Consider the following 25234-nt stretch of genomic DNA (forward strand, 5'->3'; position numbering starts at 1 on the left):
CCAAAAAGTAGAGCTGTCCTCAGCTGCTAATCAAACGTGGGCAGAAGAAGAGAAGAGGACTGAAGAGTGTACTTTCCCCTTACCGTCTTCACTGTTGCATAGGAGCCAAAGCAAGCTCTGTAAGTGCATGATGGGCAGCTTAAGGAGGATGTGGTGGTGATGGGTGGGTCTGATGGGCATAAGAAAGGGCTCACAAAGAGTTCTGAGGACATGTATGTGGGTCCAATGAACATGCCAAAGGCCATATAAGGAGGTCTGAGGGCATTTTTTTACGGTCTGAAGGGTATATACATGACAAGTAAAAAGATCTCATGGCATGATAGCAGGTCAGATTGGCATTTAAATGGCATGTGGGGGTCTCACATCATGTATGGGATCTGATTCTTATTTATATGGCATGTAGGGGGTCATTTGGGCATTATAAGGTGCACGTAAGGAAGTTTGAGGGCATGTAGGGGTCGTCTTTTGCTCAATATAACAGGCAAAACTAGCACTAGTGACACTGGCGTATCTCTAAAGGGAGCAAGGTGTGCGGTGCACACAGGCCCAGGGTCCAGGGGGGCCCACACACCGGTTCCGGTATGAATGGTCGACCATGTTATGGTCGACAGTCATTAGGTCAACCACTATTGGTCAACATTGGCATGGTCGACATGGAGAATTGGTCGACACATGAAATGGTTGACACATGAAAAAGGTCGACACACTAAAAGGTCGACATACGTTTTTTAAACTTTTTTTGGTGTCATTTTCTGCGTAAAGTGACGGGAAACCCCAATTAGTGCACCGCGTCCCCTCGCATGGCTCGCTTCGCTCGCCATGCTTCGGGCAAGGTGCCTCGCTCCGCTGCCACTGCACTCGGCACAGGTTACCGTTCCCAATCACAGTCCACATGGATCATAAAGTATGGAAAAGTTCCCCAAAAGGATTTTTTTTAAAAACCCACGTCAACCTTTTCATGTGTCGACCATGTGTCCATGTCGACCATGTCAATGTCGACCAATAGTGGTCAACCTAATTACTGTCGACCATAACATGGTCGACCATCCAAACGGATACCCCACACACCACACATGCTGCACCAATTTAATGATACTTATCACTCCGTCAGCCTGTCACTGGTTGCAGAGCTGCAAATATCACTGGGAAAATGGCTGCCACAGCCATTTTCTGGCGATTTGTTCATGCGCAATAGAGATGTACCCGGACATAATACGGAGGAGGATGATGAGTTATACGGAGGAGGATGCTGAGTCTCTTCAGAACTACTTAGTTAAACTAGAAGTATGGGCAGCCAAATGGAGAATGCGCTTCAATACAGACAAGTGTAAGGTAATGCAATGTGGTAGCAAGAACAAAAATAACACCTACATACTAAATGGGGTAATATTAGGGGATTCTGTACTGGAAAAGGACTTAGGTGTTCACATAGATAGCAAACTAAGCAGCAGTACCCAAAGTAGGATTGCAGCAAAGAAGGGTAATAAGATATTAGCATGCATAAAACGGGGAATTGATGCAAGGGACAAGAGTGTTATACTCCCATTATATAAATCACTAGTGAGGCCACATCTTGAATACTGTGTACAATTTTGGGCACCATACTACAAAAAGGATATCCTGGAGCTAGAAAAGGTTCAGAGGCAGGCGACCAAACTAATTAAGGGCATGGAGACGCTGGAATACGAGAAAAGGCTTGCAAGGCTAGGCATGTTTACATTGGAAAAGAGGAGACTAAGAGGGGACATAATCAACATCTACAAATATATAAGGGGGCAATACACAGAGCTTGTGCGGGACCTGTTTTTGGTAAGATCAGCACAGAGGACACGTGGACACTCACTTAGGTTAGAGAAGAGGAGATTCCTCACAATGCGGCGTAAAGGTTTTTTCACAGTAAGTAATACGCGTTTGGGATTCCCTGTCTGCGGGAGTTGTAATGGCGGACTCAGTCAACACCTTTAAGAATGGGTTAGATAAATTCCTAATGGATAAGGATATCCAGGGTTATGCTGCATAGTCACGCTCTATAGTTACTATAAAAAGAGGAATAAAACACAACGGCTGACATCAGCAACAGACAAAATTTACAAAATAATTCTGCATAGGAGACCACAAATAGGCTGAACTCGATGGACAAATTGTCTTTTTTCAACCTTAGATACTATGTTACTAACACAGCGAGGGTGCCATGTTCACGGAGACCTGCACATGTCAGAGTCTACTGCTCCGCTGGAGAGGAGGGGGCCTGCACACGGGCCCTCTACTCTCTTAAAGTGCCTCTGACTAGTGACTACCCATCAAAAGTAACATGGGCAAACAGAAACTGTGTTCACCACCACATAACTGAATTAGATAAGCAGATATAAACATATATTGAAGACGTATGTAATATATATGCTGGCAGTGTATCTGGGATAGGCAGCAGCACTGTATACCTCAGCCCAGGGGTAGCCAACCCTGGTCCTCGAGAGCTACCAACAGTTCACGTTTTCCAGGTCTCCTCACAGAATCACAAGTGAAGTAATTAGCTCCAACTGTGGATCTTTTAAAATGTGTCAGTAAGTAATAACTACACCTGTGCTCCTGCTAGGTGAGTAGGAATACGTGAACTATTGGTAGCTCTCGAGGACCAGGGTTGGCTACCACTACCTCAGCCACTGTGCAGAACCCGGCACTCGGCATAAGGCTTCACTCTGGGGTGGGCTTAGGAGAATGAAGCCTAATGCCGAGTTATGTGTTCGCACGGAGGCTGTGGTACATGGTGCCTCTGCTAATCCTCACATGCATGGTTATATGTGCTTCACCCGTGGCCCACCCCCAGACATGCGGCGCCAAACTGAAATTATATATTCCCCCCCAACCTAAAAACATTGTGACGCCCCTGACTACATTGTAATATGTTGATAAATGTAACAAAATAATAATTTCTCTTAAGCCAGGTTCACACTAGACCAGTGGTTCTGAAACTCGGTCCTCAGGACCCCACACAGTTCACGTTTTCCATGTTACACAGCAGGTGCACAGTGTATCACCAACTGTCACATTTTTAAAATCTACAGGTGACCTGCAAAACCTGAACCGTGTGGGGTCCTGAGGACTGAGTTTGAGAACCTGTGCAGTAGATGATATCATGGATGATGTGCCGGATTCCCGACAAATCGTTCACGACATCGTCTAGTATGTATGCACTATGGCCCTCATTCCGAGTTGTTCGCTCGTTATTTTCCTTCGTATCGGTGCGATTTTCCGCTAACTGCTCATGCGCAATGTTCGCACTGCGGCTGCATCAAGTAAATTTGCTAAGAAGTTTGGTATTTTACTCACGGCATTACGAGGCTTTTTCTTCGTTTTGGTGGTCGGAGTGTGATTGACAGGAAGTGGGTGTTTCTGGGCGAAAACTGGCCGTTTTATGGGTGTGTGTGAAAAAACGCTGCTGTTTCTGGGAAAAACGCAGGAGTGGCTGGAGAAACGGGGGAGTGTCTGGGCGAACGCTGGGTGTGTTTGTGACGTCAAACCAGGAACGACAAGCACTGAACTGATCGCACTGGAATAGTAAGTCTCGAGCTACTCAGAAACTGCAAAGAAAAAACTTTTCGCAATATTGCGAATACTTAGTTCGCAATTCTGCTAAGCTAAGATTGACTCCCAGAGGGCGGCGGCTTAGCGTGTGCACTGCTGCGAAAAGCGGCTAGCGAGCGAACAACTCGGAATGAGGGCCTATGTCGCTGAAAATGCGTTCTCCTGCGCATCATCAGTGACAGCCTACATGCTGGTCCAACGCGCAACATTGCCAGCGAGGGCCATGCTGCATTCTCTACCCTGCGCCATCACTCATCGTTAACAGCATCAGCATGTGTGTATCCTGCTGGATCCCGTCGCTGACAATATCACACTGCGAACAAATCGTTTAATGTATAGCTGGCATTAGACCTGCACTGCTGCCAGAATTACAGTGCTTGATATACGTACAGGCAGCAGAGCTTTTCTTATTGATGAAGAACTCAGCCCATAAACAGTACAAGTGTGATATGCAATTGGTGGGTTGCCCTGGAGAAAACTTAAACTATCACTTTAAAACAAGGCTTTCTAGGAGTAATACAACTTTTTATTCAGGAACAGTCACAAGCTAGGCTGAGCAAATCCTCAACAGATACAACTTCATACCACTTCAGATCAATAGTAAATGATTGCGACTCTCCCATGGAATGGTTGGAATAAGATATCCACAGCACAGACTGCAAAACAGAACAGCATGAGCCGTCCTCCAGACAAGTGTTCCCTGCAACGAGGTGCTGCTTATTCACTGCAAGAATTGTTGCTGTTAAATTATGATGATCTTCTGCTCATCTGAGCATTCAATATTTTCCGAGACACTTTGTTGTATTTACTGCTGTGTGTATGGTGTATGCTAACTATTAAATCATTTTTGTTTTATGAGACATTTTGATGTCTGCCAATTTGTTGCTGAAAACAGCAGGGATGGCTTAAGTGGCAGATATCCAGTAAGCATATTTGCAGATAAACAAATGACCACATGGTTCCGTATATAAATAATTTTGCTATAGATGCTGCACGCTGCCATATGTTTTAAATGCACTAAATGTCACACATGTACTGCAGCTCTAGAAATGTTCAATTTTAAAGTCAACCTTGACTAGTAACATCACTGAGACACCTTATTCACACAAAGTGACTGCCTAACCTGTATGTAGGAGGTAGGCCCACTTCGTATAATGGGCCTAATTCAAGCAAATTCTGCTAATTAGCAGAATTTGCTATCCTTTGGATCGCATGTTGGGGGCCGCCCATCGCTGGGCAAGGCCGCCCAGGATGCTGACCGAAGCCTCCTCCACTTTAACAAGCAGAAATTGGGAAGCGTTCGCTATTTCTGTTTGTTAGCAGAAACTGTGGAATCCTCCTGCCGGCGCAGCTTTGCTGCGGCCGCAGGAGACTCGCCACCATCTTACTGATCACGGCGGCTGCGTGTGACATCATGCAGCTGCCGTGATCACGCTTCCGTTTGGCCACCTCCGCCCACTGTTTGGCCGCCCCCGCAACGCTCCATCTTCTCCCCCGCCCCGCGACCGCCACTGCCTGATTGACAGGCAGAGGCGAACGCATTTTCTGCCCCCCCCCCCCCCCCCCTGAAAATGCGAGTGCATCTTTTTCTCAGAAGTTGCGGTTGGATCGATTATTGCGATCCAACATGAATTAGGCCCAATATACAGTATACAGGGGTGTAGCCAGAACTTTGTGGGCCCCATAGCAACATTTTGAAGGAGCCCCGTGCCAATGCTTCTAGAGAGACACTTCTCTGCAGCAGTTGTTTTTTTTATGCCCTATTATAGTGCCCTACTGTAGTTCATTTTCTGAACAATAGTAGAGCCTTATTTAAAGTTATGCCCCATATTAGTGCCCTAGTTTCTATTATGAATTGCAGTAGTGCTTAAGTTCACTCTATGGGGGTCATTCCGAGTTGTTCGCTCGGTAAATTTCTTCGCATCGCAGCGATTTTCCGCTTAATGCGCATGCGCAATGTTCGCACTGCGACTGCGCAAAGTAAAATTGCTATGCAGTTAGGAATTTTACTCACGGTTTTTTCTTCGTTCTGGTGATCGTAATGTGATTGACAGGAAGTGGGTGTTTCTGGGCGGAAACTGGCCGTTTTATGGGTGTGTGTGAAAAAACGCTACCGTTTCTGGGGAAAACGCGGGAGTGGCTGGAGAAACGGAGGAGTGTCTGGGCGAACGCTGGGTGTGTTTGTGACGTCAAACCAGGAACGACAAGCACTGAAATGATCGCACTGGCAGAGTAAGTCTCGAGCTACTCAGAAACTGCACAGAGATGTCTTATCGCAATATTGCGAATCTTTCGTTCGCAATTTTAAGATGCTAAGATTCACTCCCAGTAGGCGGCGGCTTAGCGTGTGCAATGCTGCTAAAAGCAGCTTGCGAGCGAACAACTCGGAATGACCCCCTATGTCACATTTGAGAGCTCCCAGTACACATTATGCTGTACAGTACCCCCAATTCACATTATGATATATAGTGCTCCCCGTTCATATTGGGCCTCATTACAGTGCCCCGGTTCATATTATATAACATTACAATGCCGTCCAGTTAATTTTATACCACACTACAATGATCAGGTCCAGGGGCATACCTAGATATATTGCAGGACCCAAGGAAAAAGTTTTAAAGGTCCCCTACGTACCACCCAATGGCAAAAAATTTATAAAATACATGTAACTTTGACAGGGAAGGGGGGCCCCTCTCAGCTCTTGGCCCCATAGCAGCTGTACTGCCTGCACCTATGGTAGCTACGCCCTTGACAGTATACTTTATATATTCATTTATACTGTTGTGTACTACTACTTTTTTATTGACTGTGACTGAGTAAGGGCTGATTTACAGATGTATTCGCTATAACAGCCTCCGTCAATACAATGGGTGCGATAATATGCATATAATAAACTCAGCCTTCTCCTTGTGCATCTACTTATGACAGACATTACAAGCGCTGATGTGTTCACTTTTTGAGACCATGGACAGTGCAACTACGACGGTGGCAAAGAACTTTCCACCATTGGCACCAGGGGCAGATTAAGAGAAGAGGTGGTCCGTATGCAGGGTCCTTGTAGTCTCCCTCCTCCCTGTCAGTGACTGCAGTGCTATAGACTCTGTTAGACTCTGAGTTTCTGCCAAAGTCTACTGTGCATGCACAGGTCTCTGGGAAAATTGTGCCTACGACTTATTTCTGAGGACATACTGTATCATACTGCAGTGGTGTATGCATTCATAAATATATAACACACCTGGTTGGGACCAAGGATGGTCATATGCTTACAGAGCTCCCATCCTCGGCTCCCCAATCAAGATCACCCTGCATCGCCTTCGCCTTGCATCCAGAGGAATTTCACTGGCACTGGCTCTCCAAAGGGAAGTAGCTGAGACCTCCGCAGACTCGACCTGTCCTTCTTAAGCGCTGATAGAGACCTGTGCTGAATCTCCTGCTGCCTCATCACACCAGCTGGGGGCCTTGTCTACCTCCTTCCACCTGACGGGGAACTCACCTGGACCCCCTCCCCTCATTGGCTGAGAGTCAGCAGCATTGCTTCTCCAGCTATCCATGGAGCTGCTGACTATGGATCTCTGTAGTGGATCTCCATTGTGGCCTACTGTGAAGCTGCAGGCTGGATGTTCAGGTAGTCTCCCACGTTGTTGGAGGGCACTACTGGCATTGGATGGAAGAGGCTTTGGCTTCCACGGCGCTTCCAGCTGCACCCGGACTGTCGCTGCGGATCCTGGCTTCATCTTGGGGTCAGCATGTGCAGCACTGATCTCCTTTCCAGTTGGCCAATGCGGGGGAGGGTCGTCTCTAGCACTGGGCCTCCGTCAAGCCTATTGCTGGGGGACACTGAAGGAACTGCACCGGTCAATTTCCTGCTCTGCTGACCTTAAAGAGAGAGCTGAAGATACCCAGCTACTATCATCTTCCCCAGGAACCAAAGCAGGCTATTTTATTCTACTTAAACTTTGCTTCATTTGAATGCTTTAACTCCCCACCAACACAACACCAGCCCCCTTTCCCCCACACACATCTGTCATAATCTTGGACTTTACTTCTTATATCTTTTCATTTGTTTATATTGTATTGGATTTTTTGGCCCTATGCCGCTACTGCCATGGTCTCCCAACCCCCCCTCCCCTTCCCACACACACACACACACACACACACACACACACTATATACTATACCTATATGCTGTACATCCACTGTTTGCACACCCTGCCGGCAGCAACCTACGCAGTACGCCCCGGATGGCTGCCTTGCAGAACCGGCCCTAGCCAATTTGATGCCCTAGGCAAAATCTTGTCTGGTGCCCCCTAGCACCGCCGCTAGTTCTGCATCTGACCCAGCAACGCTCAGGCAGTGAGGCCCACCTGGGGGTTACCCTGTGCCCCTGTGGGCCAGTTCAACCCTGCATAATGCTCCACATTAGTAATGCCCATAATACACATAATGTCACCCAGTAATGCACCTTACACATGTGCCCACATTAGTAATGCCCATAATTCCATGCAATTATGCACCTTACACATATGTCCCACATTAGTAATGCCCATAATATACATAATTCCACGCAATAATGCACCTTACACATAAGCCCCACATTAGTAATGTCCATAATACATATAATTCCACCCAGTAATGCACCTTACACATATGCCCCACATTAGTAATGCCCATAATACACATAATTCCACGCAATAATGCACCTTACACATATGCCCCACATTAGTAATGCCCATAATACATATAATTCCACACAGTTATGCACCTTACACATATGCCCCACATTAGTAATGCCCATAATACACATAATTCCACACAATAATGCACCATACACATATGAACAACATTAGTAATGCCCATAATACACATAATTCCACACAGCAATTAGAGATGAGCGCCTGAAATTTTTCGGGTTTTGTGTTTTGGTTTTGGGTTCGGTTCCGCGGCCGTGTTTTGGGTTCGAACGCGTTTTGGCAAAACCTCACCGAATTATTTTTGTCGGATTCGGGTGTGTTTTGGATTCGGGTGTTTTTTTCCAAAAACACTAAAAAACAGCTTAAATCATAGAATTTGGGGGTCATTTTGATCCCAAAGTATTATTAACCTCAAAAACCATAATTTACACTCATTTTCAGTCTATTCTGAATACCTCACACCTCACAATATTATTTTTAGTCCTAAAATTTGCACCGAGGTCGCTGTGTGAGTAAGATAAGCGACCCTAGTGGCCGACACAAACACCGGGCCCATCTAGGAGTGGCACTGCAGTGTCACGCAGGATGTCCCTTCCAAAAAACCCTCCCCAAACAGCACATGACGCAAAGAAAAAAAGAGGCGCAATAAGGTAGCTGTGTGAGTAAGATTAGCGACCCTAGTGGCCGACACAAACACCGGGCCCATCTAGGAGTGGCACTGCAGTGTCACGCAGGATGGCCCTTCCAAAAAACCCTCCCCAAACAGCACATGACGCAAAGAAAAAAAGAGGCGCAATGAGGTAGCTGACTGTGTGAGTAAGATTAGCGACCCTAGTGGCCGACACAAACACCGGGCACATCTAGGAGTGGCACTGCAGTGTCACGCAGGATGTCCCTTCCAAAAAACCCTCCCCAAACAGCACATGACGCAAAGAAAAAAAGAGGCGCAATGAGGTAGCTGTGTGAGTAAGATTAGCGACCCTAGTGGCCGACACAAACACCGGGCACATCTAGGAGTGGCACTGCAGTGTCACGCAGGATGTCCCTTCCAAAAAACCCTCCCCAAACAGCACATGACGCAAAGAAAAAAAGTGGCGCAATGAGGTAGCTGTGTGAGTAAGATTAGCGACCCTAGTGGCCGACACAAACACCGGGCCCATCTAGGAGTGGCACTGCAGTGTCACGCAGGATGTCCCTTCCAAAAAACCCTCCCCAATCAGCACATGATGCAAAGAAAAAGAAAAGAAAAAAGAGGTGCAAGATGGAATTATCCTTGGGCCCTCCCACCCACCCTTATGTTGTATAAACAAAACAGGACATGCACACTTTAACCAACCCATCATTTCAGTGACAGGGTCTGCCACACGACTGTGACTGATATGACGGGTTGGTTTGGACCCCCCCCAAAAAAGAAGCAATTAATCTCTCCTTGCACAAACTGGCTCTACAGAGGCAAGATGTCCACCTCATCTTCACCCTCCGATATATCACCGTGTACATCCCCCTCCTCACAGATTATCAATTCGTCCCCACTGGAATCCACCATCTCAGCTCCCTGTGTACTTTGTGGAGGCAATTGCTGCTGGTCAATGTCTCAGCGGAGGAATTGATTATAATTCATTTTAATGAACATCATCTTCTCCACATTTTCTGGATGTAACCTCGTACGCCGATTGCTGACAAGGTGAGCGGCGGCACTAAACACTCTTTCGGAGTACACACTTGTGGGAGGGCAACTTAGGTAGAATAAAGCCAGTTTGTGCAAGGGCCTCCAAATTGCCTCTTTTTCCTGCCAGTATAAGTACGGACTGTGTGACGTGCCTACTTGGATGCGGTCACTCATATAATCCTCCACCATTCTATCAATGTTGAGAGAATCATATGCAGTGACAGTAGACGACATGTCCGTAATCGTTGTCAGGTCCTTCAGTCCGGACCAGATGTCAGCATCAGCAGTCGCTCCAGACTGCCCTGCATCACTGCCAGCGGGTGGGCTCGGAATTCTGAGCCTTTTCCTCGCACCCCCAGTTGCGGGAGAATGTGAAGGAGGAGATGTTGACAGGTCGCGTTCCGCTTGACTTGACAATTTTGTCACCAGCAGGTCTTTCAACCCCAGCAGACCTGTGTCTGCCGGAAAGAGAGATCCAAGGTAGGCTTTAAATCTAGGATCGAGCACGGTGGCCAAAATGTAGTGCTCTGATTTCAACAGATTGACCACCCGTGAATCCTTGTTAAGCGAATTAAGGGCTGCATCCACAAGTCCCACATGCCTAGAGGAATCGCTCCGTGTTAGCTCCTTCTTCAATGCCTCCAGCTTCTTCTGCAAAAGCCTGATGAGGGGAATGACCTGACTCAGGCTGGCAGTGTCTGAACTGACTTCACGTGTGGCAAGTTCAAAGGGCATCAGAACCTTGCACAACGTTGAAATCATTCTCCACTGCACTTGAGACAGGTGCATTCCATCTCCTATATCGTGCTCAATTGTATAGGCTTGAATGGCCTTTTGCTGCTCCTCCAACCTCTGAAGCATATAGAGGGTTGAATTCCACCTCGTTACCACTTCTTGCTTCAGATGATGGCAGGGCAGGTTCAGTAGTTTTTGGTGGTGCTCCAGTCTTCTGTACGTGGTGCCTGTACGCCGAAAGTGTCCCGCAATTTTTCTGGCCACCGACAGCATCTCTTGCACGCCCCTGTCGTTTTTTAAAAAATTCTGCACCACCAAATTCAAGGTATGTGCAAAACATGGGACGTGCTGGAATTTGCCCATATTTAATGCACACACAATATTGCTGGCGTTGTCCGATGCCACAAATCCACAGGAGAGTCCAATTGGGGTAAGCCATTCCGCGATGATCTTCCTCAGTTGCCGTAAGAGGTTTTCAGCTGTGTGCGTATTCTGGAAAGCGGTGATACAAAGCGTAGCCTGCCTAGGAAAGAGTTGGCGTTTGCGAGATGCTGCTACTGGTGCCGCCGCTGCTGTTCTTGCGGCGGGAGTCCATACATCTACCCAGTGGGCTGTCACAGTCATATAGTCCTGACCCTGCCCTGCTCCACTTGTCCACATGTCCGTGGTTAAGTGGACATTGGGTACAACTGCATTTTTTAGGACACTGGTGAGTCTTTTTCTGACGTCCGTGTACATTCTCGGTATCGCCTGCCTAGAGAAGTGGAACCTAGATGGTATTTGGTAACGGGGGCACACTGCCTCAATAAATTGTCTAGTTCCCTGTGAACTAACGGCGGATACCGGACGCACGTCTAACACCAACATAGTTGTCAAGGACTCAGTTATCCGCTTTGCAGTAGGATGACTGCTGTGATATTTCATCTTCCTCGCAAAGGACTGTTGAACAGTCAGTTGCTTACTGGAAGTAGTACAAGTGGGCTTACGACTTCCCCTCTGGGATGACCATCGACTCCCAGCGGCAACAACAGCAGCGCCAGCAGCAGTAGGCGTTACACGCAAGGATGCATCGGAGGAATCCCAGGCAGGAGAGGACTCGTCAGACTTGCCAGTGACATGGCCTGCAGGACTATTGGCATTCCTGGGGAAGGAGGAAATTGACACTGAGGGAGTTGGTCGGGTGGTTTGCGTGAGCTTGGTTACAAGAGGAAGGGATTTACTGGTCAGTGGACTGCTTCCGCTGTCACCCAAAGTTTTTGAACTTGTCACTGACTTATTATGAATGCGCTGCAGGTGACGTATAAGGGAGGATGTTCCGAGGTGGTTAACGTCCTTACCCCTACTTATTACAGCTTGACAAAGGGAACACACGGCTTGACACCTGTTGTCCGCTTTTCTGGTGAAATACCTCCACACCGAAGAGCTGATTTTTTTGGTATTTTCACCTGGCATGTCAACGGCCATATTCCTCCCACGGACAACAGGTGTCTCCCCGGGTGCCTGACTTAAACAAACCACCTCACCATCAGAATCCTCCTGGTCAATTTCCTCCCCAGCGCCAGCAACACCCATATCCTCCTCATCCTGGTGTACTTCAACACTGACATCTTCAATCTGACTATCAGGAACTGGACTGCGGGTGCTCCTTCCAGCACTTGCAGGGGGCGTGCAAATGGTGGAAGGCGCATGCTCTTCACGTCCAGTGTTGGGAAGGTCAGGCATCGCAAACGACACAATTGGACTCTCCTTGTGGATTTGGGATTTCAAAGAACGCACAGTTCTTTGCGGTGCTTTTGCCAGCTTGAGTCTTTTCAGTTTTCTAGCGAGAGGCTGAGTGCTTCCATCCTCATGTGAAGCTGAACCACTAGCCATGAACATAGGCCAGGGCCTCAGCCGTTCCTTGCCACTCCGTGTGGTAAATGGCATATTGGCAAGTTTACGCTTCTCCTCCGACAATTTTATTTTAGGTTTTGGAGTCTTTTTTTTTCTGATATTTGGTGTTTTGGATTTGACATGCTCTGTACTATGACATTGGGCATCGGCCTTGGCAGACGACGTTGCTGGCATTTCATCGTCTCGGCCATGACTAGTGGCAGCAGCTTCAGCACGAGGTGGAAGTGGATCTTGATCTTTCCCTAATTTTGGAACCTCAACTTTTTTGTTCTCCATATTTTATAGGCAGAACTAAAAGGCACCTCAGGTAAACAATGGAGATGGATGGATTGGATACTAGTATACAATTATGGACGGACTGCCACGGTTAGGTGGTATAAAAAAACCACGGTTAGGTGGTATATAATACAATTATGGATGGACGGACTGCCTTCCGAGTGCCGACACAGAGGTAGCCACAGCCGTGAACTACCGCACTGTACACTGGTTGATAAAGAGATAGTAGTATACTCGTAACAACTAGTATGACGACGGTATAAAGAATGAAAAAAAAACCACGGTTAGGTGGTATATATTATAATACAATTATGGTTGGACGGACTGCCTGCCGAGTGCCGACACAGAGGTAGCCACAGCCGTGAACTACCGCACTGTACACTGGTTGATAAAGAGATAGTAGTATACTCGTAACAACTAGTATGACGACGGTATAAAGAATGAAAAAAAAAACACGGTTAGGTGGTATATATTATAATACAATTATGGATGGACGGACTGCCTGCCGAGTGCCGACACAGAGGTAGCCACAGCCGTGAACTACCGCACTGTACACTGGTTGATAAAGAGATAGTAGTATACTCGTAACAACTAGTATGACGACGGTATAAAGAATGAAAAAAAAACCACGGTTAGGTGGTATATAATACAATTATGGTTGGACGGACTGCCTGCCGAGTGCCGACACAGAGGTAGCCACAGCCGTGAACTACCGCACTGTACACTGGTTGATAAAGAGATAGTAGTATACTCGTAACAACTAGTATGACGACGGTATAAAGAATGAAAAAAAAACCACGGTTAGGTGGTATATATTATAATACAATTATGGATGGACGGACTGCCTGCCGAGTGCCGACACAGAGGTAGCCACAGCCGTGAACTACCGCACTGTACTGTGTCTGCTGCTAATATAGACTGGTTGATAAAGAGATAGTATACAATACTACTAATATACTGGTGGTCAGGCACTGGTCACCACTAGTCACACTGGCAGTGGCACTCCTGCAGCAAAAGTGTGCACTGTTTAATTTTAATATAATATTATTTATCATGTACTCCTGGCTCCTGCTATAACAACCTGCAGTGCTCCCCAGTCTCCCCCACAATTATAAGCTTTATATACAATACATTGATGTGCAGCACACTGGGCTGAGCAGTGCACACAGACTGAGTCACTGTGTGACTGTGTATCGTTTTTTTCAGGCAGAGAACGGATATATTAAATAAAACAAACAACTGCACTGTCTCTGGTGGTCACTGGTCACTGTGGTCGTCAGTCACTAAACTCTGTCTGCACTCTCTTCTAATCTACAGTATCACAGCAATCTCTCTCTCTCTCTTCTAAATCTAATCTAAATGGAGAGGACGCCAGCCACGTCCTCTCCCTATCAATCTCAATGCACGTGTGAAAATGGCGGCGACGCGCGGCTCCTTACATAGAATCCGAGTCTCGCGAGAATCCGACAGCGTCATGATGACGTTCGGGAGCGCTCGGGTTAACCGAGCAAGGCGGGAAGATCCGAGTCGCTCGGACCCGTGAAAAAAAAAGTGAAGTTCGTGCGGGTTCGGATTCAAAGAAACCGAACCCGCTCATCTCTAACAGCAATTCACCTTACACATATGCCCCACATTAGCAATGCTAGTAGCTTTTTTTTAATTTTTATAAAACTTACTTTTGCTTGCTGATGTGCTTGCAGTCAGTGTGCGTGCTCATGCAGCTCCCTAGATCCGTGACTGCGTTTTGTGAGATGGGGGTGGCAGGATGGGTGAGTTCTTGCGCTCACACCCATTAAAGGGACACCCGTACAAGGGATGTGACCTCACAGTGTATGCCATCCTTTGCAAGCCTCATCCTTTATTTTATCTTGCTGCTTGGAGACAGATGGCAGCAAAGTCCAGATACTGCCATACTTGCTGGTTATACAAAAAAAAAACAGTATCATACATGTAGCAACTGTCCATTCTCTTCACTGTTCAGTGTGTTTGCTAGTGTTTGTTACTCCTGGCAACTGCATGACCTTTATTTTATACTGCGGGAGCAATATGTTCTACTCTCCAGTCTGACGCGTCTGAAAGTCACACTGTACTGACGTTTCATATAGAAATAGCACAACGCAACTTAATGACCACGTTACAGTGCTGGATAGCAGGGGGATTTTACGGCATGGACTGACTGAGAAATAAAGTGTGGGGAGAACGCTGTCCATGTTATATCCCTGCAGACACCTGGGGTTTGCACAGGGATAAGGGACACATGTTCATAAGCAGTATAGGTGATGTCAGATTTATGTGGAGCAGTCTTCTAAAATACACATGTGGTATCATAAGGAGCCATCCAGTAATAACCTTATATAGTCAGTGAAAATGTCACAGGTCCAATTGCTGTTACTGGGCTTCTGCTGTCTGTCTGAGGTCTCACAAGTCAGGGGCATTCAAGCATGTCGGAGACAGTTTAAGGGAATGGCTGCATTCTATTTGACAAATGTAAACAGCAGTGTATACAAGTACAGATTTAATACATTTAGAAAGTCACAGATAGTTTGCAGACTGTCCCTCCCAGCATGAGATACTGCAGGGACATGCTTGGATGCCCTAGGCAAATGCCTAGCCTGCATATAGCTAAGGCCGGCTCTGTTGCCTTGTATAGTCCCTCTATGGGCCGGATGTGCTTCACATGAACCTAACCATACAGGGTATATCATACTATTACACATGTGTCAGCTTTCCCGTATATGCCTGGGTCCTTATATGGCTTACCCCTCCCCCACACTGTAACTTTTGAAGTGCGCACAACACGGCTGCTTCAACTGATACACTCATAGATGAGTAAAAATACATGGAACTGACTGTTGGGACCCTACTCCTAGCGTTAGGACACTGCAACCACCTATTTTGTGTCATCTTTTTGGTGTGACCTATTTAACCCAGGGTAATACTACACAGTGAGCCCATCCCAGCTGCCTCACCTGGTACCTTTCATGGGGGGAATATATAACCCATAGAAGTTATCAAAAATGTCTGCACCAACCCAGCAGTATGCTTACTATACTCCCCACTGCAGGTTCTCTTTTCTTTTTTTAATTGCAGTGTGGTTTGTCTGTTTTGTACTAAGTGCTTTGTTTTTGATGTCTGGATAGCACCTTGAGTCCTGTTTGGAGAAAGAGCGCTATATATCTGGTAATCTGCGTTTGGGAATGTAGTTGTGTTTACTGTCATGGCTGTGACACTCCCATAACACACAGAGAGAAGGCCTTGTTTTCTAACACTTCAGGTCACTGTCATACCCTCCAACTGTACCTTTTTAATAGGTACAGTACCTTTTTTTTATGGTCTGTACTGATTTTTGGCTCTCCAAACTTCAATTGAAAGTATAGGAAAAGGGGCGTGGCAGTGCCCCCCCCCCCTTTACCCATGACCACGCCCCTTTTCTAATGTGTACCGATTTTTATGTGTAAAATGTTGGAGGGTATGCACTGTCCAGGAACAACCATGGTTGTGCACCATAACAGTAGTGCCCGTTTGATTCCTATGCGCAACCTCTCCACGTGATCTCTTTAAAAGGTTTGATACAACTCCGCCATAGTCCAGAAGCTATACCACTGTAAAGGTAAGGTCCTTGCCTTAGTACCGGTGTAAATACAAGTGTATTTAAGCCTTTGAAAACAAACTCATGGACTGCAGGGTGTGGTGCTGAGAAGCGGAACAGTCTGCTGCAGAGTGCTGGTAGCCAGGAGATATCCAGCCTCCTTCCTCCTGCCCCCTGTGTCACTCTAGACCTCTGCCACTTTAGCCTCCTGTAGTATCTATGAAGATAGTTTATGTGCATTAGCTAGATGAGGTAGTGTACCTTTAAGAATCTTGCTGCACAGATGAACATGTGATCAGGAAGTAGAAGGAGAGAGAAGGAGAAGGAGAGCAGCCATGTGGTTTTGATGTCTATCTGTAATCATGCAAGTATTACTTACCAATAAGACATAAAATACATAATCTTCATACTGCATGATTCATTGAAATAAAGAGATGTACATCAGGATATAACACTGCCCACTTTGTAACTCCAGATTCCTACCTCCAGACTTCTATCACTCCAGCCTCCTTCCCCCTGTGTCACTCCAGCTTCCTGCTTCCTGTGTTACTCCAGCACCCCATTTCACTGCAGCCTCTTGAGCCAACACCCTCCCCAGGTGCCTCAAACTTACCTTCTTCACAGCCTGCAATGCTACTCTTCATGCTCCTCAATGGCAAAGCATGGAGGAAAGATGCATTGGCGAAATGTTCATGCTCAGTACTGTAAGTGAATGTCGGAGGTCATGCCTCTGTTGAAAGCCACTTGGTACTAATACGTAGTGGCTGTTGGCCGACAGTAAAAAGAACATGCCTCTCAACAGATTGTGGTGCTGGCAGGGTGACGGAAAGCATACCCACATGCTGTAGCGCCCCAGGCAAAAGCTCTGCCAGCCCACCCCTTGAGCCGACCCTGAGTGAATATTGAGAACTGGTTCAGTATGTATTGCTGACATTTGGGATCTGGGCAGTCATGAGACCAATGATGGAATCCCAACAGACAGAATCTCGGCAGCGAGCGCAGCAAGTCCCCTTCCTGCCTCGCTGCACTCGCCAAACATCAGGCCGGTCGCCGGGATCCCGACAGCTGGCAACTTGACTGCATCCCCTAAGAACACCCCACAAGTCTTTTTAAGATGCTCTTACCCAGTCATCTAGCCATCATAATTTTGCCTTTGTTAAAGTTGCTCAGATCCTTACACTTACCCATATTTCCTGCTTCCAACACATCAACTTCAAGAACTAAGTGTTCAACTGCTGGCCCGTCCCTTGACAGGTGCCATTATAACAAGATAATGTGATTTGCTTCACCTGTCAGTGGTTATGGAAAACAAATATTAATTTCCATTCATACTGCTTATCTGTGTGTTCACAGGTGACCTTTTGAGACAGTGTCATGTCAGTGAAGGACTGGGTGCTACATATTTTTGCCTTGGTAATCTGGATCATGCCATCCAATTCTACAAAAATTCACTGAATCTCTATGGAAAATCAAAGGTAATTTTTGGATAATGTATGACATTGTGCTTGGAATTATATATAATCTAGTTTTTGTGCCTTCTAAGTAATAAAAATATAGTAATGTTGTATGGCAGGTTGTGTGTCGGTTGGACGGCATGCTGTGTATGTTACATTGGGGGACAAGAATCTGTTGGACAAGAATCAGCAATGTGAGATACCCACAACTTTTTTTTACACACCTTAGACCGCAATTCTGTGGCCACATTTTTTCTATGTGTATGTTTACAACATAAAATCTATCAAATTGTAAACCAGGCCCATAGTCTGTTTATAAAAAAAAAACTTCACTGAGTAGTAATATTTATTTCTAGAAGTTAATTTTCTACCACCTAAATGATGATTTGGGCATCATATTCACATTGCAGATGTAGCAAGACACAATTTAACATTTACTGCAGATGCTAGGCTGTGACTTTAACTACACAGGAATTAAAGGGTCATTCAGACCCAGCCGCATCAGCGGCCCAAAGCACAGTTTGCCGTGATTTCAATGATCAATTTGATGTGCTACATTTGTATATCTGTTTGCGAATGAGTCTTATTATGTACACAAAATGCTACGATGAAATGGCCACAGCTTTTTCTCCTGCCAAGTTCCATTGTACTTCATCTGCTTTGTACATGTTTAAAACTAAGGGCGGCCCCATACATGTGCAGAGATGAATGCAGATATGGCTGCGTATGAAGCAATCTGTGTTCATCTCTGAATAACCCCCCTTAGTTTTAAATATGTACAAAGCAGATGAAGTAGAACGGAACTTGGCAGGAGAAAGAGCCGTGGCCATTTCATCATAGCATTTTGTGTACATAATAAGACTCATTCGCAAACAGATATACAAATGTAGCACATCAAATTGATCATTGAAATCAAGCAAAGTAGTTTTGTCACTTCCAGCATTTTTTATTTGTGCGAAAATTGGGTCCCTGTGCGCCAAGAGGGCTGTTTGGCGTGACTGAAGTCACAATGTATGAGGACATCTGTGTGTAATATTTTATGCATAGGACAATATGATGAAAATATTTGTTCTCATTAAGAATTTGATTTAAGAGATGATTTGAAAGATTATAGAATCCCCATTTGTATTTACACTGACCTGCAGAAGTGACAGTAGCTGGTAAGGCAGAGTTGAAACAGGGAGCTGCTTCAACTTTAAAATGTCCTGTCTGACAGAAAAAGTTGGTTCATTTGGGCAGGAGACCAATCTGATAAGGGTTTGATCCATATTTCCTTCAGCCACACAGATAAGAAATTGCATAAGTTGATGTACAGTCAATAGTATGACTTGGTACAAAATATGGTTCCACATAGTCCCCATACTTGTCTAAGCATTTGTTCTAATGATATACCATCGCATATATCCTGGCATAAAAGAAATCACAGTCAGTTGCCTGAAGCAAGAACATGACGGCTTGCAGAACTTCACCATCAGTTGCGAAAGCCCCCAAACAAAACACACAAGACAGCGCATCTGCATTGGCCAGTTGGTTTCTGGCCTGAACTCTACTGTAAATGTATAGTTTTTCAATGCACCTGAAGCATCTTGGTCTTTTTCCATTGCTCTCTTTATTCTCAGACATAGAATTCAATGGGGCATGATCGGTATCCTGAATTTTCTTCCCAGTAACCTGAGAGTTTCTAATGCCCACTTTATTGCAAATACTTCTTTCTCGACAATGTCATAGTTTCATATTTAACTTTCTGCTTAAGTAAATAAGAGGATGTTCTTCACCCTCTTTGTTCTGGGACAGGACCTCACCTATACCTACATTTGATGCATCAGTTTATATTACAAATTACATTTGAAAATCAGGCGTCATCAGAACTGGATGGGTACACAATGCTACCTTCAACTCCTGAAATGCCTTTTCTGCTTCAGGACTCCATTTAACCATAACTTTCTGTTTGCCCTTGGTAAGGTCCGTCAGTTGGACTGGGGGCCAAATCGAGTATAAAACTTCTATAATACCCCGTGATTCCTAAGAACGCTCTCACCTGTTTTTTATTTAGGGGTTGTGGTCAGTTTTGCATTGCTTCAATTTTATTAAGTTAGGACTTTATCAAACCTCTGCCATTGGTGTATCCAAGATTTTGTACTTCTTCCATCCCCAGACAACCTTTTTTTGGATTGACTGTTAATCCTGCCTCACGGATGGAGACCAACACTGCTTATACTGTGGGAAAGTGGCACTAGCAATCAGGACAATAGATGATTATCCAGATAAGCAGCAGCATACTGTCTATGGGTCCTTAGAATTCTCTCCATCATCCTTTGAATGTTGGCAGGTGTCCCATGTAACCCAAATGGCAACATCTTATATTGGAACAACCCTTTTGGTGCAGAAAAAGCTGTCTTTTCGTTGGCATTCTCAATTAACAGCACTTGTCTATACCCTTTGGTTAAGTCTAGCATGGTTAAGTACCTTGCTGTCCCTAATCTTTCAATAAGTTCATCCACCCGATGCATTGGGTAGGCATCAAACTTCGATGCATTATTCAACTTACAAAAATCATTACAGAAGTGCAAACTTCCATCCAGCTTCAGAATAAGAACAATAGGACTTTACCATTCACTATGTGACTCTTCTATTACCCCCATTAAAACATTTTTTTTATTTATTTAGACACTGATTCTGTTGTGCTTCTGGCATTCTATATGGCTTTAGGTTGAGCTTAACTCCTGGGTCAGTGATTATGTCATCATTAATTACTTGTTTTACTTGGTATGTTGAAAACAAAACTCTATTACTTATGAGTACACATTATAATGACCCTCCCCCACTTTGTCTGGGATTTCAAAGGGTCCTTGACACTTGGCCAAAAGTTTACTTTCTACTGTGGGAACCAAAACAAGTACTCTATTCCAAGGAGCAAAGACGCATAACTGGGCATTGTGAATGTACAACCGCTGCTGTGCCTGTTTGGCCTGTTCCAAGTGCTCTCTCACTATCAACACCACTGCAGCAATCCTTTCCGGCATCTGAGAAACATGCTCAGTAACAGTTTCATATGGCTGGAATTGCCCATTCCATGTCTCTTTGACAATGTCAAGTAATTCCCTTGGATGTCCCCATACAACAAATCAAAAGGTAAAAACCCTGTGGAAGAGTGGGGAACCTTTTATGGGCAGCAATAAATATGGTAGTAAATAATCCAAATCTCTTCCATCTTTATCCACCACTTTCTTTAGCATGTTTTTTAAAGTTTTGTTAAACCTCTCCACCAACCCATCAGATTGGGGGTGATATACAGAGTTTCTTAACAGTAATTTTAAACAGGTGGCATAATTCTTTCATGATTTTTTATATGAATGGGGAACCCTGATGAGTCAGGTTTTCTTAGGTATTCTCAACCTGCTAAAGACATTTACTAGTTCTAGCAATGGTCTTTGTTGACATATTGCTTAATGGTATCACTTCCAGGTATGTGGTAGTGTAATCCATTATCACCAAAATATGGCCCTGGGTATATTTAATTAGAGTACCAACCAAATCCATAGCTATTCTTTTAATTGGAACTTCAATAATGGGCAATAAGACAAGCAGAATTTTAAAATGTGGGCCTTGGAGCATGATACTGATGTTAAGGACATGATGCACAATATTCAGATTCCTCTTTATGAACCCGGGCCAGAAAAACCTCTGTTTTTTTCTCCACCAGGGGCCCTGCAGTTATGTGACTATGAGTTAGGTCTAATACTATTCTTCTATATGACTTGGGGACTACCAATTGTTCCACAATATCTTCCCCTTTCTTAGTCACTTGATACAAAAAATACTGGCATACTGCCATGTGAGCATATGACAACCGACTATGACGGTCTACAGGGTTTCCATTAATTACTTTTACATTCTGAGCAATGTAGATTTTTTAAAAGAGTACCAACGGCGCAATATACAGTATAGGCAAAGCTGCCTATTGTCATACAAGAAAAGACACCTTTCTATTCACAAATCAAGCACATAAATAAAGGTTGTGACAATAATGGCGCTATGTCAATGTTTCATCATATACATACTTAGCACATGTTCTACACAGGATCTCCAATTCTTGTATCCTCATACAAGTGCAGATTCAATGGACATATGTGAATAAAACAGAAAATAAAATAGAAAAAAATGTGTAAAAACGTCTCTGTTCCTTATTTTTGACAAGGATAGATTTCCCTGTGATATAGCAGGTGGAAAGTGGTGATATCTCCTCCAACAGAAATCTTGTCAGATGTGAATCCCCAAATAGCAGCGGGAATTAACCACGTGACACTCGCAAAGCAATAAATGCTTACGTTTACTTACATGTAAGCCAGTGTTATGCAGGCATATAAAGGTTTATTAAATAGCACAACGCAACTTACTGACCACGTTACAGTGCTAAATGGCAGGGGAATTTTACGGCATGGACTGACTGAGAAATAAAGTGTGGGGAGAACACTGCCCATGTTATATCCCTGCAGATGCCTGGGGTTTGCACAGGGATAAGGGACACAGGATAGCAGGGTCCCTCTCCCCCATGTGCATAAGCAGTAAAGGTGATCTCAGATTTATGTGGTGCAGTCTTCTAAAATACACATGTGGTATCATAAGGAGCCATCCAGTAATAACCTTATATAGTCAGTGAAAATATCACAGGTCCAGGAATTGCAGTTACTGGGCTTCTGCTGTCTGTCTGAGGGCATTCAAGCATGTCGGAGAGAGTTTAAGGGAATGGCTGCATTCCATTTGACAAATGTAAACAGCAGTGTATACAAGTACTGATTGAATACATTTAGAAAGTCACAGATAGTTTTAGACTGTACCTCCAAGCATGAGATACTGCAGGGACATGCTTGGATGCCCCTAAACATGCTTGGATGCCCTAGGCAAATGCCTAACCTGCCTATAGCTAAGGCCGGCTCTGCTTTGAAGGCACCAACCACAATGTTATTCAGAATTGAGCTATGTAGAACTTGTACAGCAATGAGTTTGCAAACTTAGTTGTCAAATCTCGTATATCATTTGGTGCCCCACTAGTGTTCTCATCTTTCTCTGGCTCCCCAAACATGCTTGAAAGAGGGTACTTTTCAGACTCAGAAGACACTCCCACTGCCACTGTATCAGTAACATTCTCAAATGGGTCTGGGTTATTTGCTTTTGCAACAAATCAACTTCCCAAGCTTCGAGAAGTGGGCAAAGTCTCTCCACAATATCAAATCATACATCAAGCCAGTAACCAAATCTCAGAGACTACAGTGAAACCACACTGTGTTTTTATGTTTACCTCCGCAGTAACATAATGCAAAGTATCCCCATGTATACAAGTCACACCAACAGTTTTCCCCTAGCAATTTAAGGGGTTCACCAATTCAAGTTTCATAAGTAACCAGGCTATAAGAATTTAACAAAACCTCTACCCAGTTGCCTTTCATAGTGGCTATACAAATGTTTAATTTGTCTCAGCCTGTCGGTCTGCAGTGCAGGCTATCTGAACAAAGAAAGACACTTTACAATTGACATAAGCAGTATCACTGTGCATAGGTTTAAAGGTAAAAAAATAATTAGCAGCAATATGGCCCAAACCACCACATTAAAAACATTTAATCATATTATTGGCAAGAGGCCTATTTATTAACATTATTTTTACAAAAAAAAAATGTGAAAACGGGTATTTTCACACATTAAAGGGTTTTTGGAGCAGTTTTTATGAAAAACTGCTCCAAACCCTTTAATTGTAATTTTTTTAGTAACCCATATTGCATTCCCCATACTTATAATGGGAAATGTGATATTGCCGAATTTACTAAAAAAAAGTAAGAAAACACTGCATTGTGCCCTGTGATATTGATGCCAAGTCAGGCTAGCGAAATCACAGGGCAGCACTGCAAGATCCCTACTTCTGCCCAGCTTTCTCTGCCCCCTGGCCGAGAAAGCTGTGTAGGGACTGGCCAGTGTGATCAGCTATGTTTTAACAAAGCTGATCACTGGTTAAAACAAAAAAAAAAGTAAAAAAAAAAATCACAACATACTTACCAGTCCAGGGAGCCGGTGATCGGTACTCCGGTGCGATCTGGTGGGCGAAGGGGTCCTCCATGTGCTGCACTGTGACCCCCGGTGCAGTAAAGTGATGCTGCTAAATGGCAGCTCAATTTACAGCACAAGGGGGTTACAGCAGCGCACAGGATCTGGCACCCAGTAGCCCTGCAGGAGCAGCTATCACCGCCTTCCTGGACTAGTAAGCATATGTACCGTGGGGGGGTCCGTGGTGCGCAGACTGGAAGTCGCGATGGGGGGTAACATGGTGGTGGTAGCGGCAATGTCGGCAGTAGTGGTGCATGCGCAGTAAGACATTGGGATATATTTCCCGAAAAATACCTCGATGATGCTGCGGATTGTCATTGTAGGGACAGAGCTCACTCTTAAGCTCTGTCTCTGCATGCGATAACTGAAACATCCATGTGATGTAATAAATTATTGCAGTGCGGATTCAGATCATTTTATCACACCACATCCACATCCTTGGATGCAGATGGTGATAAATAGGCCCCCTAGTCTTTTATGAGGTAGGAACCTTCCTGGCACTGCTGGCCTACTTTCAGGTTCCAAGCCCACAGTCTTAGGTTCTTTCCATCGCCCAGCACCCTTCTCCCCTGGAACCATCTTACCAGTGGTCACTGGAGATCGCAGTTTCAGGACTAGAGCCCAGTGAGACCCTGAGCCTGGGCCTGACACAGCTTTTATCAGCCTCTTACAGGTGATGGCACTAATTAGCCTGCTTTCAGGTTAAAGGCCTAAATACCCGAAATTAGATTGTGGATGGAGCTCTCTCTTCTCTCTTACATCCACACACCAGGAACCCTTATCCGGCTTTTAGTGTGTGTGTGTGTGTGTGTGTGTGTGTGTGTGTGTGTGTGTGTGTGTGTGTGTGTGTGTGTGTGTAAATTGAAGTTCATTCTATGTGAAATAGAAAATGTATCTAATTGTACATAAGGCTAATCATAAAATGTAACTGCTGGCTCTATGGCCAGCAATACACTAGAAGAGCTCCTCATTTAGTTTTGCAGCTAAACGGGAATGAAAAATAATACTGAACTACTTGCCATTGGAGTACTAATCAGCTGTTATTTTCTACTTTCCTTGATATGCTGTATTTTGTCAATGATAAAACGTACCAAGAAATACAGATAAAACAATGAAAAGTATAATACTTTAAACACTTGTACAATGCATATTATACATATTTCATCAAGATAGCTTATTTCATTTTAACACTGTTAGGATTACTTCAAAAACATGATTATCAGTTATAGGATACGGCATTCTTCATACC

The 25234-nt window shown here is 44.8% G+C and overlaps 1 protein-coding gene across 1 annotated transcript in view; it reads left to right on the top strand.

Annotated features, from left to right (window-relative positions):
• LOC134932100 (tetratricopeptide repeat protein 24-like) overlaps nt 1-25234 on the top strand; it is a 270982-nt gene that overhangs the window by 91925 nt on the left and 153823 nt on the right. The window contains exon 5 of the mRNA XM_063926170.1: nt 17789-17910. Coding sequence (XP_063782240.1) covers nt 17789-17910 — 122 coding nt within the window. The remainder of the gene's footprint in view (nt 1-17788; nt 17911-25234) is intronic.

The sequence above is a fragment of the Pseudophryne corroboree genome, chromosome 6 (assembly GCF_028390025.1).
Source record: "Pseudophryne corroboree isolate aPseCor3 chromosome 6, aPseCor3.hap2, whole genome shotgun sequence".
Lineage (NCBI taxonomy): Eukaryota > Metazoa > Chordata > Amphibia > Anura > Myobatrachidae > Pseudophryne > Pseudophryne corroboree.